General features: G+C 42.0%; 1 protein-coding gene and 1 long non-coding RNA gene across 3 annotated transcripts in view; both read right to left on the reverse strand.

Moving 5' to 3' along the window:
* LOC103249831 overlaps nucleotides 1–2257 on the reverse strand; it is a 5682-nt gene extending 3425 nt beyond the window's left edge. Inside the window, exons 1-2 of the long non-coding RNA XR_503643.1 lie at nucleotides 1825–2257; nucleotides 1162–1221 (exon numbers count right to left, since the gene is read on the reverse strand). This is a non-coding gene — a long non-coding RNA (uncharacterized LOC103249831). The remainder of the gene's footprint in view (nucleotides 1–1161; nucleotides 1222–1824) is intronic.
* A 110-nt stretch (nucleotides 2258–2367) lies between these two features.
* Nucleotides 2368–11853, reverse strand: LOC103249832 (peptidyl-prolyl cis-trans isomerase FKBP5). 2 transcript variants are annotated; one of them, XM_008048451.1, is made up of 4 exons: nucleotides 11782–11853; nucleotides 9379–9564; nucleotides 5356–5595; nucleotides 2368–4682 (listed from the first exon to the last, which is right to left on the reverse strand). In XM_008048451.1, exons 2-4 carry the CDS (start codon nucleotides 9550–9552, stop codon nucleotides 4575–4577), a joined length of 522 nt encoding a protein of 173 aa, XP_008046642.1. In that variant the 5' UTR covers nucleotides 9553–9564; nucleotides 11782–11853; the 3' UTR covers nucleotides 2368–4574. The 2 variants fall into 2 exon arrangements, with proteins under 2 accessions (XP_008046642.1, XP_021563395.1); XM_021707720.1 differs by lacking the exon at nucleotides 11782–11853 and having other exon boundaries at nucleotides 9379–9612.
* Between the last annotated feature and the right edge of the window lie 1101 nt (nucleotides 11854–12954).

The following is a 12954-nucleotide window of genomic DNA, read 5'->3' on the forward strand; positions in this document are numbered from 1 at the left end:
CACCTCAGCCTCCCAAAGGCGCGGGATTACAGGCTGAGCCACCGAGCCCGGCTGGGTTTATGTTTTTAGACTAAAAAAAATCAGGAGTCCTCATTGTGGAAGCCTGGTTGTAGGCAGATATAATACAAAGTCACAAAATCAAGTGACCAAGTACAAAGACAAGTCATTGCATCCCCAAATATTAATCATTAACAACTCGCTCTTCTGCCTTATTTCCTTAGAAACTTTACGGAGATAGCTTTAAGCCAAGTCATAATGCCTATAGTAAGACGTTATCTTAGGAAACACAACATTCCAAGCAGGCCTGGGCTGGAAGTATTTAGTATCAAGAAAGGCTTAGACATTTGGTTTATTTATTGTTATTGGTGGGTTTTTTTTGTTTGTTTGTTTTTGAGTAGGGGTTTCTGTTGTCCAGCTTGGAGTGCAGTGGCACATTTACAACGATCACGTCTCATGGCAGCTTTGACTTCCTGGGCTTAGGCGATCCTTCCCAAGTAGCTGGGACTATAGGCACACACCACAAACCCGGCTAATTTTTTTGATTTTTTTGTAGAGACAAGGTCTCGCTATGTTGCCCAGGCTGGACACTCGAACCATTTGTAATGTGCCAAAGCCAAGTTGGAAAACATGCTCCAGAATTCCTTCCTTGCACAGTCTGGGTTAACAAGGACCACATGACCTTGTGTGAGATCTGGAAGGTGGAAATGATGCAGTAACCATATTCATTTTTTTCTTAAAGAAGCAAAGTCTTGCTATGTTGCATAGGCTGGAGTGCAGGGTACTCCAGGTACGATCACTACAGCCTCAAACTCCTGGGCTCACTCCATCCTCCTGAGGCTACGGGCATATATCACCATTCCTGGCCTTTTTATATTTGGGAGGTCAGTGGAAAGAGCGATTAAGTGCCTGGCACATAAGAAGCACTCAATAAATGGTAATTATGACCAGTTTCAGTCTGCGGGTGCAGGCCAGTTCTTCCTATGCACTGTTCTCAGAAGCTGATACCTACCCTACTCCTTGTAGATACCCAGCCGTGCAGCACAGACCACTGGAGGTCTTACCATTTGCCCTTGAGTTTATGTCCAGAAAAAAAGCAGGATCCCTTTAAGCATGAGTATTTAAGTGGCAGTTCAAAATTAGCAGAGCACAAAACTTTTTCACCTTTTCTTGCTCCGACCAGATTCCAAGTTGGTGGGTGGTGAGGATCTAATACCTCAGGACCTGAAAAGACAAGCACTTGACGCTGAAGTTCCTTGGCCCAGAGCATGCTTTAAACAAAAGGCAGCCGCCTGTTGTTAACACACAGGCGAGTTCCCCACCTGGAGAAAGGGGCAGCCCCACGCCCCATGACAACAAACTGTGCAAGTAGCAATGCCACCACAGTTGTGCCTTCTCTCTGTATCCTTTCATCACCTCTCACAGAAATCTCCATGTCAGACACATGGGAGAGAAAGTCTGCAGGCATTATTTCATTACCAGTCTCCCAGGGTACCAGTCTCAGAGAATGTAGTATTCTAATGCACCAAGCTAAAAGGAAAGTTCAAGCCCAGGAAGAGCGGACAGAGCTCCTCACTGCCACTCTCACGCTGTGGAGGGTGTGCAGGTTGCCTCTGAATTACTGAAACCACAAACTTATAGCCAGAAATCTCTCTCTGACTGGTCCTCAAGAGCCCTACTGTGATCATTATTTATTTAGAAAAAAGCATGCATATAAAGGGAATTATTTCATTACCAGGTAACTTAACAACAAAGAAGGAGGAGTGTAACTCAAATCCAGAGATGAAGTAAAGAAGTCAGAGGGAATAAAAGGTGCCTAGAGCTCACATCAGCCTTCTGCAGACTTCAGAGGTCCTCCTGGAGAAAGGGGTAGCCCCACTCCACCTTCTATCATAGTGGGACAGTCAGGACTTGCAGCCTCTGTGACCTCATCTCCTTAGGCCTTCAGTGCCTGTAACGATGAGTATCAGATGAAGTATGCCACTTAGGAAAAGCAGGCTCCATACAGAACAGCGCCAAAGATATGCTTATTTATGTTTACATGCTTATATGTGTTTACTAAAGGGCACAACTAAATTTTCTCTCACAAACTGAGCCTACCTTATAATCAGTAAAAAAGGTGAACTATCCACTGGTTAATGAACAAACAAAACTCTTATTTTTCTGATTGGGTTCATCTTAGCAAAGATACATCATTCCACTACCTTTACCCCAATGTAGATTTCATCTTGTCCCTTAGAGCAAAGAGCAGGACAATACTGTTTCTTGCCACTTTTCTGAAACATTTCTTCAAGTTGACTCCTGCCATGGTATTTTAATCAAAGCAGCATTCCCTAAAATTATTTAAGCAAAACCAAGAACAATGGGAAATCAGGTTTGTTTTTTGGATTTATTTAAAGAACACCAAAAAAGTGCATCTAAATGATTTTTTTTTAAAAAAAGCAATTCGTTTTTAATTCATCATCTGCTGACTCACCAATCCATAGCAGTCTAAAAGGTGGTTCAAAGACATTTGCTGATTTCTACCAAACTGTGTCAGGTGACTGAGTTTGAGACAAGAATATGTGAAGTGTCTTCTGGTGTGGAACGGGCACCCTGCACTCATGCACTCCTCCTCTCCTCTCCCCAGCTCCTAGTGACCCATGATATACACTTGGGAGACAGCTGGCTAGGATCATCTGAGTTTTTGGAATTGTTTTCTTGTTGGTTACCTGCCAAACGTTAACTGGCCTTAGGAACATCCTCAGTCTTGAATTTATTGGAAACATGCTCTAGTCAACGGAGCTTCACACATCAAACAGTTTAGCAAATAAGCAAAATCAACTTTTGCTGTTCATATTTCCTAGATAAGATTGGCGCTTTTAAAGGAAATATTTCATGAAAAAAGACAAAAGCATAAATGAGAAATTAGAGGGGTTTTAGTTATCATTGAAGGAAAAGCGCACAATTTAATCCATTTGTTCCACGGTCAAGAAAACCAGTATAAAAGGAAATGACTTAATTTTTAGGTTTAAGGTGGGTCCTAACCTAATCGTGAATGTCTTTTGCTAAAACCACCATAAAAATAATAATGAATCTAAAATATAACTGCCAGTGCTTTTAGGATTCAAAACAGTGAGATGTTCTGGGTTTAAGCGAATGTTCTTTGGGTTGCCATGTGCATTCCCATGTGTGTTTCTCAAGCTGTGGGAATAGAGAGCCATGTACAATCATGTCCCCCCGTAAGGACTGAAGTTCGACTCCATGTACATATTCATTTTAAGATTTGCTCTAGTTCAATGCTCAAGAACTGGAGGCTGAGGCTGGATGTACCTCCATGGGATGCTGCTTTCAACTCTATCACAATTCACACCAGAACAGAGAAGCTACCAGGTCGGGAAAAGAAAGCGACTGCATTTCAAGCCTGCAGATACAATCCTTAATGCAGAAGAGCAACTACTTATTTGTTAACCCCATGGATTCTCTTTTTAAAATTAAGCTACTTAGTAGTAAAAAGTCAAAAAAATATTTTGCATGATAGAGGAGTGTAAATAAAGTTTCATAAACCAGTATACATATGCTTTATGGGCCAGTAATTTTAAAAAGACCAAAAAAAAAAAAAAAGCTTCATGGATCCTAAATGGATATGTAAATAGATCCAATATTGCAAGAATGAGTCTTAAATTCTTAATAGCAAGGATTAGAATGGAAATAGGAAGCTGAACAGTGGTGGTGCTAGCAGGAAGTTTCAATGTTATTTCCTAAAAGGAGCAGGGAAAAAGCACAATTCTGATTGCTCTTTTCACATTTCAGCATCTCAGAATGTCATCCAAAACAGGAAAAGCAAATCCAGAAACTCCCGTCTGCTCGTGATTACTGCTGAAGGGTGTTTTAGGAATGACAGAATGACTCCCCAGGGACAGGCTGGCTGTGACAGAAACCCATTCTCACTCACCAGGAAGCTGCTAAGGGGGGGAGTGTGGGGTGGCTGAGTCAGCAAGCAAGTGGCCTCTGAGGTTCTGGCTTTCAAGTCTGTGACACTGCTGTGGGACTGAGGGGACACTAACCTCTTCTACTGTGGCTTCTGTTGATTAAAAATGCAACAAGTTGCATTCATAGCACTTCAGTCAGTTAAAAAACAAAACCTCATCCTCCTTCTCCCACCCCACCCACCTGTACGAAAGGAGAAATTCATTAAGCAATTTTTTTTACAGGTTTCTGCAGTGCTGTTGAAGTTCAAATGTAAAACTTAACAGACAGCCCCAAATTGTTAGAATTATTTCAAGGGACCCTGAACTGGATATGAAAGTTGACATAAACTGAAATGAGCTGGACTTAGGCTGTTGGCTCAATCTCTCCACACCAACGGTCATTTCTGCTTTTTTCCACCTGGAGTGGTCCCGTGCCACCCCTCAATGAACCCACTGGGCAGCAGCAGGGTGGCTGTTTGTGGGAAGCTACTGGTTTTGCCTTTTGCTTCCAGAATCACATAGACTATAACAAACTTTACACTAAACACTGTTCAGTCCTGAGTTGGGTAAAAGCCCGTTGAGGAGGGGCCGAGATCACGAGGACTCTCTTCCCTCCTTGGCGTGGCGTCATACGTGGCCTTCAGGTTTCTCTTCTTCCATTGCTTGATTTTTGGTTCCTTTTTCATTGGTGACTCCTTCTAAAGTCTTCTTGCCCATTGCTTTACTGGCCTCTTCCTAAAGAAGAAATACGCAATCAAGAGGGTTAGAGAAAAAAGATGTGAAATGATTTCTGGCTGCTCCAGACTGTAAACAAGAGTGTATTACAATGATTTTATGTAGGTTGTCCAGCTGGGCTGGTCTGGGCTGTGTACCCATAGTTAGAGTGGGTGCTTTCACTTTCCTTTGGTTAAAATGACCAGCTTGCCACATGGATAGCTGTTGAATAATGAAGTTCGTGTGCTAATGGGGCTGGGGAGTTGACAATATTCTCGGTGCCAGAGTACAGCTATGTCATAAGAGAGGCTGCCCTTTCTCTCCTGCCATGTCTGTCAAGTTGGCACCTGACCCCCAGGTGAAGGTCATGATGGTAGGGCTCCTGTATCACCCATTTTCTAGAAAAAGTGGAAGTATTACTTGGAGAAGAAAACTGATGGGTTTATAAAAAATAACAGAAGCTTTAGTACACCCTCAAGGGAACCTATTTTTTTCATGTCTTGCATAGTCATGTGAGGGCCTTACTTGTGCCTTTGGTGGGTGAAACTGCCCTGCTCAACCTCTGGGTCCAAACCAGCCTCAGATGAGATGGAAACTGTTTTTCCTATTCTTGTGTCTCTCAGGTTGTCTCACTGTTCCCACTCTCTGGGCAAGGTCAGCTCTTGATCCACTTGGAGGTGGGTTCTGCACACACCTTTGCGTCCTGCTCTGCAAACTTCTGGAACATGTTGGCGTATACCCTGCGGTCCCGCTCGTTATGCTCCCTGGCCTTCTTCTGGCACATGGAGATCTGCAGTCGTGCAGCCTTATTCTGGGGGTTCACTTCCAACACTTTCTCGAAGTCACCCTTGGCTGACTCAAACTCGTTCATGAGCAGGTGGGCCTCCCCTCTCCTGTATAAGCCTTTCTCATTGGCACTGTCCAGTCCAAGGGCCTAGGAACAAATAGTCTGTATTTTAGAAAGGATGAATTTTAATAAGAAATTCAGTAGTTAAGTAGCTTATCAAAGCTCCCTTGCCAAAGGAGATGGAAAAGATATATTAAAAAAAAATGGGGCTCGGCCGGGCTCTGTGGCTCAGCCTGTAATCCCATGCTTTGGGAGGCCGAGGTGAGTGGATTGCCTGAGCCCACGGGTTTGAGACCTGCCTGGGCAACTTGGCCAGACCTCATCTCTACAATAAATCAAAAAATCAGCCGGGCGTGGTAGTGCGCACCTGTTGTTCCAACTACTTGGAAGGCTGAGGTGGAAGGATCGCCGGAGCCCAGCAGGTCGAGACTGTGGTGGCTGGGAGTGGCCACTGCACTCCAGTCTGGGTGACAGAGTGAGACTCCAACTCAAAAAAAATAAAATTAAATTTAAAAATTTAAAAATGGGGCTCTAGGCCAGGCATGGTGGCACAAGGCTGTGATCCCAGCCAGCACTTTGGGAGGCTGAGACGAAAGGATTGCCTGAGCCTGGGCGATTTGGTGAGACCTCATCTCTACAATAAATCAAAAAATTAGTTGGGCATGGTGGCACGTGCCATGGTTCCAGCCACTACGAAGGCTGAGGCAGAAGGATCACCTGAGCCCAGCAGGTCAAGGCTTAAGTGGTCGTGAGCATGCCACTGCACTCCAGCCTGGGTGACAGAGTGAGACTCCAACTCAAAAAAAGGGGGGAGGAGCTCAAGATAATTCTATAATACTGACCAAAATATACTACTCAAACTAATTTCTGTATTTAACATAATTTCTAGAAAGATCCCAAGGAGATTTGAGAGGGGCTCTTTAAGATGTTCAATTGACAGTTTACTGGAATAAGTAAATGCCCAAGAATGGCTGGAAAAAAATTGAAAAAATAAAAGAAAAGAGAGACTTGAGAAAAAGGTACATGAAAAAACACTGAAATTAAAACAGTTTGGCTACTAGCATACAGACAAACAGCTCAGTGGAACAGAACAAAGCATTCGGAAATAGTCATATGTCTGCTTATTAGAACATTTACTAATGACAAAGATGGGGACGTAAATCAGCAGGGACAGGACTAGCCTTGCAATAAATGGGACCAGCATAGTGGCTGTCCACATAGAAAATGAAAGAATTAATTTCTTACCTCACATCACAAACATAAAAATAAATTCTAGACCCGTTATGTTAAAACCATAAAAATATATCAGAGTTATTTTTATAATCTTAGGGTGGGGGAGATTTTTCTAACCAGAAAGGAAAACAAAGATTTGACTGTAAATATTAAAACTTTCTTTACAGAGGAAGATACAATCAACAAAGTTAGAAAAGAAATAAGAACAGCCTTCCTACAGCCAAACAAAGGGTTAACAGTAATACTATATGACTGTTTCAATCTATAGAAGACAGACAAATAATCAGGTCAAAGGATGTGCCTGGTCAACTCACAGAAGAAATACAAATAAAGGAAAGATGTGCAACTTTATTAGTAACCAAGAAAAAAAAATAGGGCTTCTTGTTGCCAAAAAACAATAATGACAAAAAAGAAAAAATACTGATAATCTTCAGTGGTAATATATTCTGTATTAGAACTGTAAATGTTCGTGTCTTTTGACCTAGTACGTCCATTTCTAGGGAATTCAATGTATGGAAACAATCCCACAAGTAAGCAAAGACAGATGGCGTATAACTTGTAATATTCAAAACCTGGAAATCTTGTACCAAAGGAGATCAGTGAAACTATGATAGGCCAGGTGTGGTGGCTCACACTTTTAATTCCAGTGCTTTGGGCGGCTGAGGCAGGAGGACCATTTGAAGCCAGGAATTCGAGGCCAGCCTGGGCAACATAGCAAGATCCCACCTCAAACAAACAACAAAAAACAAATTAGCCAGGCACTAATTGCACTACCGCACTGCAGCCTGGATGACAGAGTGAGACCCTGTCTTCACAAACAAACAACAACCAAAAAAAAAAACAACCCACAAAAACACATTATGATAGATAGATGCATACAATGGATCTTAATCAATACATTATAGATCTTAAAAATGAAGGAGAGCCGGGCTCGGTGGCTCAGCCTGTAATCCCGCGCCTTTGGGAGGCTGAGGTGAGTGAATTGCCTGAGCCCGCGGGTTCGAGACCCGCCTGGGCAACTCGGGGAGACCTCATCTCTACAATCAATCAAAAATTAGCTGAGCGTGGTAGCGCGCACCTGTAGTTCCAGCTCCTTGGAAGGCTGAGGCGGAAGGATCGCCAGAGCCCAGCAGGTTGTGGCTGCGGTGGCCGGGAGCGGCCACTGCACTCCAGTCTGGGTGACAGAGTGAGACTCCAACAAAAAAAAAAAAAAAAAGAAGGAGAACTACATGAAGAACTGATAACACACGAAAGGATGTCTTATAAAGCTCTATTTGCATCTAAATCTATATGTTCTCATTTTAAAAATATACATAGCCAGGCAAAGTGGCATGTGCCTATAATCCCAGCTACTCAGGAGGCTGAGGCCAGAGGATTGCTTGAGGCCAGGGGTTTGAGGTAGCAGAGCGAAAGGACTGTGTCTGTGAATAGACACTGCACTCCAGCCTGGGCAAGAGAGATATATATATACACATACGTTACTCTAGGTATGGAAAAAAAGGAAGAAATATGTACAAAATTAATGACTAGTCTTGGGAGAGAGGGTCAAAGAGAATTTGCAAATGTAGTTTCACTTTCTTGTACATTTCTATACTATTTGAATTGCTATATTACTTTTATACCAAAAAAAGAAGCATAACATTTTATCAATGTAATTAACAATAATATTCCTTTCTTAGGCAAAAATTTAGTGTGATGTTATAGAAAAACAACTGATCCACAAAACTAAAAAATAATCTCACAAATAATATACAAAATTGTTGCCTTTTGTTGTTCTTATCCCTTTACATCCGCCTGTAAGATGCACCCAATGATTAGCTTTTACCCATAGTGTAACATACACTGTTCATGCTGAGCCCAGATGCTTGAAACACTAGTCAGCATCAGCTGGTGTAGAAATGTATCAGAATAGCACATGCAATCAAACACTGCTAAGGAGCACTGTAAGTTTCGTACTCAGAAATGGTAATAGTCACATAAACATAAAAATAGAGAGGGCTGTTGATGCTCTGTGGGTCTTTCAAATCATTTATGATCAGAATAAATATGATTATAGTAAAAAGTATACTGTATATATGCTTTATATGAACAGTTAGTCTGTTGTATTAAAGTCCAGAAAGTATAAGTTGAAATTGCTCTTATGAAACTAAATCTGAGGAGTTACATGTCTAATTTGATACAACTACCACAGGTATAAGAAAGGTCATGAAAAAAATAATTTGTTAAAACTGTTATTTATAATGTATTATGATAAACAGGTCAGGTATCAGGAAAATTCGACTGTCATCAAAATCTTTCTGAATCTCCCAATTCCTGAGAAACAATCCCAAACATACCAATAAATAAAACAAAGCAAAATGAAAAACCCTAAGAGGGAGACGACAAGAAATCACTTACTGAGTACAATGTGCACAGGTGGGGGTGGTGGGTGCTCTTAAAGCCCAGACCAAAAATGATTTGTTCTCCCCAAAGCTGTTGAAATTTTAAAGATAGAGTAGAAAATAAAATTTAAGAGGACATTATAAAAATAAAACAAAAATTTAAAAACCCTCCAACCTTTGACTGAGAGGAAGCAAAAGAAGATGGGGATAGAGAAAGATCTGGAATAGTTCAAGGCCAGCGCACACGTGACTCTACCTTATCGCAGCACTCGACGGCTTTGGTGTACTCTCTAAGCTTCAGGTAGCACATGGCCAGGTTGAGAAAGGCGGCGAGCAGAAATGATTCAGAGGCTTTCGATTCCTTTTCTGATAAACCATATTCCATCTCCAACCAGGACACAATCTTCCCATACTGAATCACAGCCTGCATGTACTTACCTCCCTAGGAGAAAAAAGGCAGCGATTACTTGCACTGGACTCTTGAGGGGGAAAAAAACCAAACCCTCAAGCTGAAGCCAGCTCCTGCAGAACCTGGCACGGATGGCTTCTCCTATTCTCCGGGGGCTCTGCAGGCGGCTCTCCTCTCCCTCAGAAGCTCAGGGTCTGTGAGCTCAGGATAGCACCAGCTCCACAGAAGCTCAGGGCATTTTTCTCGATGTGCATCCCGGTTCGGGGATACATTCTTTGGTATTTAGCCCCTTACTCTTTCAAAAAGGATTGTGAGCAGTTTTACACTAGGCCACTAAAAAAGTGAAGGGAATGCTTCTTTTCTTTTTTCTTCTGATGTTCAGTACTGCACGGTAAATACTACAGTCTGGCAAGTCCCACACATAGTACATTTTATTTCTCTAAACTAATCTCTGCTTCAACTACTTAATTCTGTCATTTGTAATGCGAAAGCAGCTCCAGACAATATGTAAATAAATGGGTGTGACTGCTCAGTAAAACCTTACTTACAAAATCAGGTAGTAGGCCAGAGTTGGCCCACACGATGTAATCTGCTGACCTGTGATTGATAGGCAATGGGAATATACATAGTTGACTAGACATATAGCACAAACCACAACTATAAAACAACATAAGTCATACAGGCGTGCCAGCTAACTGTGAGAAAAATCGTGCTCCTATTCATATTTTTGTCCTTATTGATAGAATTCTAACAATTGTAACAATCACATAAATCTATTATTTATATATCTATATCTATCTACACTATACAAGTAACCCTGGGCTGAAACAATGTGCTTACTGCCATTTTAAGATAAACAAAAGAACGAAGTGATAGCTGATAAATACACAGAATAAGAGCACAGGTGAGGGTTCTCCTTTGCAGGAGGTAATTATAACCTCCAAAACACAGATGTCACATCCTACCAGACAGCAGAGGAGCAGTCAACCTATTAGGACATTAATTCAAAGTGTGACCAATGACCAGTGTCAACACCAGAATTTCTCCATTGGAACTGTCTCGCTCCACATTCACCCCAACCCTCACCCGATGACTTTGAATAATAAGAAGAAAGTCAAGGAGAAGGTCTAACAGAATGTTCTGGTCACACAGGACTTCACACGGGTGGCACGAGGAATGAGCAACACCTGAAGAAAGGAAGCCCTGATGGTGATTTTTCCGGGGACGAGGATGGGCAGACTGTTTCAGCTGGAGGGCTGGGTCTGAAGGAGGGCTGTACTGCCTCCCCCAAACATCCTCCCTCACTTCCTCACAAGTCACTCATTTAGGAAAGGAAAACTCAGAGAGCTCACTGGCTTTGCTGTAGAAAGGCAGTGCAAAAGTATTCTGAGGTGTTATAAAGGGTAAGGGCACTAAATCAGAGTGTTACCCTCTTCCACCTCAGAAATGCGTGATACAGGTTATTTATAATAAAAGGTAACCAGGCCCTTTTAATACAGCTGCTGAAACTCGGGAGAAAGTTATATTTGCTATGAACTGAATTGTGTTTCCCTTCCCAAATTCATATGATGAAGCCCTCACCCCAATGTGCTGACATTCAGAGACAGAATCTTTGGGAAGGGAATTAGGTTTAGGTGAGGTCATGAGGGTGTGGGATCAGAGCCTTTCTAAGAAGATACACCAGAGAGCCTCTTTCCTCTCTCTCCACCCACATGGACCTGAGGAAAGGCCACTGAGGACACAGTAAGAAGGGGGCCATGAATAACGCAAGGAGGGGCCTCACCAGACACTGACTCTGCTGACCCTTGATCTTGGACTTCCAGTCTCAGAAATAAATTCAGTAAGAAAAAAGCTCTTATTGTTTAGATCACCTGAGCTGAAGAAGACAATACTTAATTAATACAAAATGTCACTTAAGCCTATTGCCTCCTTTTTGGGGTACTGCAAAAAAATGAGAATGAGAATGAAGTCCTCAACAGTTACTCTAGCTGGATTTGTAAGCTCTTTTACGACAAGTAGTATGTCCTATCTCTTTTGGAATATCTAAGGTTTAGGATGAAGAGGTCCTTAATAAAGGTTTGCTGTGTAAATATTAAAGTCAAAGGAATGTGACCTGGAAATGAAAATTGCTATTGCTGGGTGCAAAAATGGAGGTGTGAGTGGAAACAAAAGGATGTCATTTAGATTAGGTAAGAAGGACAGGTATTGCCCCCAGTTTCTTTACTCTCACCTCATTCATTTTCAACATACCTATTAAGTTTTCTATCTCCTAATTATTGCCATAGGGAAAGAAAAGAAGAGCCAGGGAGGACAAGGGCCTAGATCTTCTTGCTTCAGTAAGTTCTCAATAGTCAGAACAGTAGAAGGTTATGGTTTCTAGAAAAGCAAATATAGATTTCTTAATAATTATCTAACATTTATAGAGCACTTTAAATTTTTGGAAAGCTCCTTCATATATATCATATGTAACTTTCTTTAAACCTCAACTTCCAATGAGTAAAATCTGTTTTGTGGAATTCCTGCTTCTGAGGTACTCAAGATATTCTCAACTGGGGGCAATTTTTCCCCATGGGGACATCTGACAATGTTTAGAGACATTTTTATCTGTCACAACTTTGGGGGGAGGTTACTACTGGCATCTAGTGGGCAGAGGCCAGGGATGCTGTTAAACGTTCTACAATGCACAGGACAACCTCCACAACAAAGAATTATACAGCCTCAAACGACACTTGTGCTCAAGTTGAAAAATCCTGCACTAAAAGAATGAAGAAGTGTGCACTTGTAGTCTCAGCTATTCAGAAGGTTGAGATGGGAGGACGGCTTGAGCCCAGTTGGTTGAGGCTGCAGTGAGCTGATTGTGCCACTGCACTCCAGTCTGAATGACATAGCAAGACCCTGTCTCTAAAGAATGAAAGAAAGAGATAAAAGACAGGCTGAGTTGTTCTTAGTTTTTTTTAGCCCCAAATCCTAAAGTCATAGATGGCTTGTTTCTAGTATCGTGGTTCAGCAAAGATGGTGAAAACTGCAAAGCTCTGTTTGTCTGAAAAGGGTTCCGTGGTTGACTAACTCTCCTTCACAAGCTCGCTTTAGAAATGCTTGCTTCCCAAGAGAAGCACAAGGGGGCGCAAGAACCCCACATCACTGCAGTGTCCTCAGTCTTCTTAGCATGGCTGACAATCAGAAAAAAGAGAACCACTCCCCAGGTGTGACAGTTAACGCTCTGTCCTGCAGAATACCGTCAGCTATGAGGGCAAAAATCCTGTCTGTTTACTGGTTTGCACAATGCCCTGCAAAATATCATGTTGTTGCCTGCACTTAGTAATTATTCTCAGAGACAAACGAGTCCTCTCTTCTTCTCTTCAGTGTTCACAAGTTGAAATGTGGATTTTACAGTCTAAATGGCAAAATCCTTCCCATTTAAAA

This window comes from Carlito syrichta, unplaced genomic scaffold (assembly GCF_000164805.1).
Source record: "Carlito syrichta isolate Samal-C Ts95f unplaced genomic scaffold, Tarsius_syrichta-2.0.1 Scaffold123552, whole genome shotgun sequence".
NCBI lineage: Eukaryota > Metazoa > Chordata > Mammalia > Primates > Tarsiidae > Carlito > Carlito syrichta.